This window comes from Branchiostoma belcheri, unplaced genomic scaffold, assembly GCF_001625305.1.
Source record: "Branchiostoma belcheri isolate BF01 breed outbred unplaced genomic scaffold, Haploidv18h27 scaffold176, whole genome shotgun sequence".
Lineage (NCBI taxonomy): Eukaryota > Metazoa > Chordata > Leptocardii > Amphioxiformes > Branchiostomatidae > Branchiostoma > Branchiostoma belcheri.
Genome location: NW_017803224.1, coordinates 13,416 through 16,857, shown reverse-complemented (window position 1 = coordinate 16,857; position 3,442 = coordinate 13,416). Strand labels below are relative to the sequence as shown.

Below are 3,442 nucleotides of genomic sequence, written 5' to 3'. Positions count from 1 at the left end.
ATATATATATATATATATATATATATATATATATATATATATATATATATATATATATACCATAAGTTACAAAAGATATTGGAAAACGATACTAATGCCGAACGAAAAAGACGAAAATGTATAGAAGTGAATTATTCGGTATACCATACTCGATTATTCGAGTATTCAACCTTCCTGACCACGTAGATTTCATCATGAAAACAACTTTTTTTATTCGCACGCTTGCATCAGTTTTGGGGTTACCAGAGGATGCCATCCATATAATCAAATCAACATGGCCTAAGAAATAATTAACCTCAAGTTAGTCAAGAGACAGGTAACAAATCGGTATGTGAGAAAACCGTAAACATATTCAAGTAAAACAACATGTCAGAACATTCCCAAATGACAAGTCACGTACTTCAACTAGTTTGATATGCATTGTCTGGTATGTCAAGACGCCTCGTGGGCTGCTTCATCTACATAGAAATTGGATGATTCTGTCTGCCAACTAACGTCAGAGGTTTTTGCAACGTTCCATTTTGTCCTTGAGAATATTTTCTGTTTACATAATGCCTCTTTAGAATGAGGTGCGCAGGGTCACGGTGTCTTCGTCTTATATGTTATGCTAGCGTGTCTTGAAGAAGTCTCAAGAGCCATGGCCGAAGACCTGACCTCCGACGTCGTACCAAATGTCGTTAGAAACGACTCCTTTAGCGACAGCACAACTAAACCAGGTACCCGAACTGTTCCACCTACCGTCAGGCAAACTGACGAAGGTGTTAATAATTACATCTCTGGTACATGTGAGGAAAATGAACACGATGACGATGAACATCTATCTATCCAAAGCGATGCTGCCTTTGAGAACAGAGAGACAGTTCATATCAGCCCTGGAGATTTCGATACCTACGCCATTGCATATACATGCAAGACATATGATACCTGTATAAAGAAAAATGTAGAAGAGACGAAAAGTAAACCGTTTCAGGGATCAAACACAGCGTCCAGCAGCCACAATGATAACGACATCGACTTGGCAGGGTGTGGCTCCGTCCAGAATTATACTGATACTTTCAATGGAATCGATGGTAACATGCGCAAACAAGCCATGGATCCAAATCCGATGTACACACGTAAAAGTTTGAACCCTTATCCAATACACGCTGAAAACAAAGTTAACCCCAATCCAATGTACCTGCAAAGCACCGCGGAGGATTCTAACGCCAGCCCTGGATCCGCTTTCAAGCCAAGTGAACCCTATCAAAAAATAGAAACAGTGTCCGACAGTCGCACACAAGCCATGTATTCAAATCCAATGTGCACACACAACACTACAACCCCTTATCCGTTGTACCCTGAAAACGACGCCAATCCCGATCCAGTGTGCACGCAATCACAAGAGCCACCCATAGAGCCTTCTAACGCCAGCCCTGGACCCGCCTTCATGTCAAGTATGCCTAGTGGTGATATTCCCTGCACCCTGACATCAGCTGATACATATCAGCAAGAAGAACACATGTTCCAGAATAACCTAGAATGCAACGCAGCTTTAGCAGATACTCAACCAGAGCTGCCCTCGCAGGATCTACCATCAGCAGCTTCAAACAACATCAATGATGTCTTGAGCAACCCGTTGAGCAATATTAATGGTGTTCTGAATACCTTGAATCCAAATCCATTATACGTGCCAAACGTCCAGGATATTGGAGCTTGCGGTAAGAACTTTTTTTTTAATTATTATTTCGATTCCTCAACCATTGTTTCAAGTACAATGTATGGTAACAACTTTTAAACAACAATTCTACAATACTAATCTTAGCAAGGCCCATAGGTACACTTAGTATTTTTTATTCCACTTTTATTTTCTATGGGTACTTTGTATTTTCTATGGGTACTTTGTATTTTCTATGGGTACTTTTATTTTCTATGGGTCACTTTTATTTTCTATGGGTCACTTTTATTTTCTATGGGCACTTTTATTTTCTATGGGTACTTTTATTTTCTATGGGTACTTTTATTTTCTATGGGTCACTTTTATTTTCTATGGGTACTTCTATTTTCTATGGACACTTTTATTTTCTATGGGTACTTGTTTTTTTCTGTGTGTACTTCGCGAAGTTTTTTAGTGGCTGGCGAAGCGACATTCATTTTGCTTTCATGTGGATGCTCCCATTTTTATTATGGGCGGTATATTTCTGTTTACCATTCTAGGCAACTAAATTTATTTTGAACCTATTAAAACATAATATACTTTACACTTTAAGAAAAGTTAGTTTGTTTTGCATGCAATGTTCCACACGTTTATTAATTAGGAGTATTAAATAGTGATTATTACATCCTGGCATAGATTATGTTAATGTAGACACAGGACCATACTATTTTCGGGGGTGCTAGGACATATTGTTCAGACTTCCGTCAACATTTCCGTAGCGATATATGGTAAATCACTTCCTCGCTGGATGTAAATTACTCCTTTCTATTCAAAAAAGCCCGTAATCTAAAGCGAGGGTTCATTGCCAATGTTGGGAAAAAAATGCATTGCGGTTTGCTGCCCTCCTACCAACCGCGAACCATCACAATTGCAGTTTACGCAGGAAATATGGACAATATGCCGTTTCAGTACATAACCTGACATCTAAAATTGTTGAAATATTCACAGAAACTCAAATTACACTCTGGGTTGACCGTCTAACCGTGTGGTCAGCTACATGTGTGCTGTAGTGACATGAATTGGCACTTTTGTGGGGAGGGGCGCGTCCCAACAAAGGTCAACGACCTCCATGGCTTATGGCCTATGTTTCACGCTTTTGCACTTCATAAATGAACAATTTTAGATGTCAGGTTATTTACTGAAACCAAGGAGGTTGAATACAATACTTGTATTTAACCTCCTTGCATATTGTCCATATTTCCTACGTAAACTGCATGTGATGAACGTTCGCGGTTGGTAGGAGGGCAGCAAACCGCAATGCAATTTTTTCCCAACATCGGCAATGAACCCTCGCTTTAGATTACGGGCTTTTTTTTAATACAAAGGAGTAATTTACATTCAGCGAGGAAGTGATTTACCATACATCGCTACGGAAATGTTGACGGAAGTCTGAACAATATGTCCTAGCACCCCCGAAAATAGTATGGTCCTGTGTCTACATTAACATAATCTATGCCAGGATGTAATAATCACTATTTAGTACTCCTAATTAATAAATGTGTGGAACATTGCATGCAAAACAAACAAAATTTTCTTAAAGTGTAAAGTTTATTATGTTTTAATAGGTTCAAAATAAATTTAGTTGCCTAGAATGGTAAACAGAAATATACCGCCCATAATAAAAAATAGGGAGCATCCACATGAAAGCAAAATGAGTGTCGCTTCGCCAGCCACCAAAAAACTTCGCGAAGTACACACAGAAAAAAACAAAGTACCCATAGAAAATAAAAGTAGTCCATAGAAAATAAG

At 38.7% G+C, this 3,442-nt stretch overlaps 1 protein-coding gene across 1 annotated transcript in view; it reads left to right on the top strand.

Moving 5' to 3' along the window:
* Positions 1-637: 637 nt before the first annotated feature.
* The window catches only part of LOC109467133, an 8,733-nt gene continuing 5,928 nt past the window's right edge, over positions 638-3,442 (top strand). Inside the window, exons 1-2 of the mRNA XM_019765068.1 lie at positions 638-760; positions 791-1,070. Of these exons, the coding sequence (XP_019620627.1) occupies positions 638-760; positions 791-1,070 (403 nt within the window). The remainder of the gene's footprint in view (positions 761-790; positions 1,071-3,442) is intronic.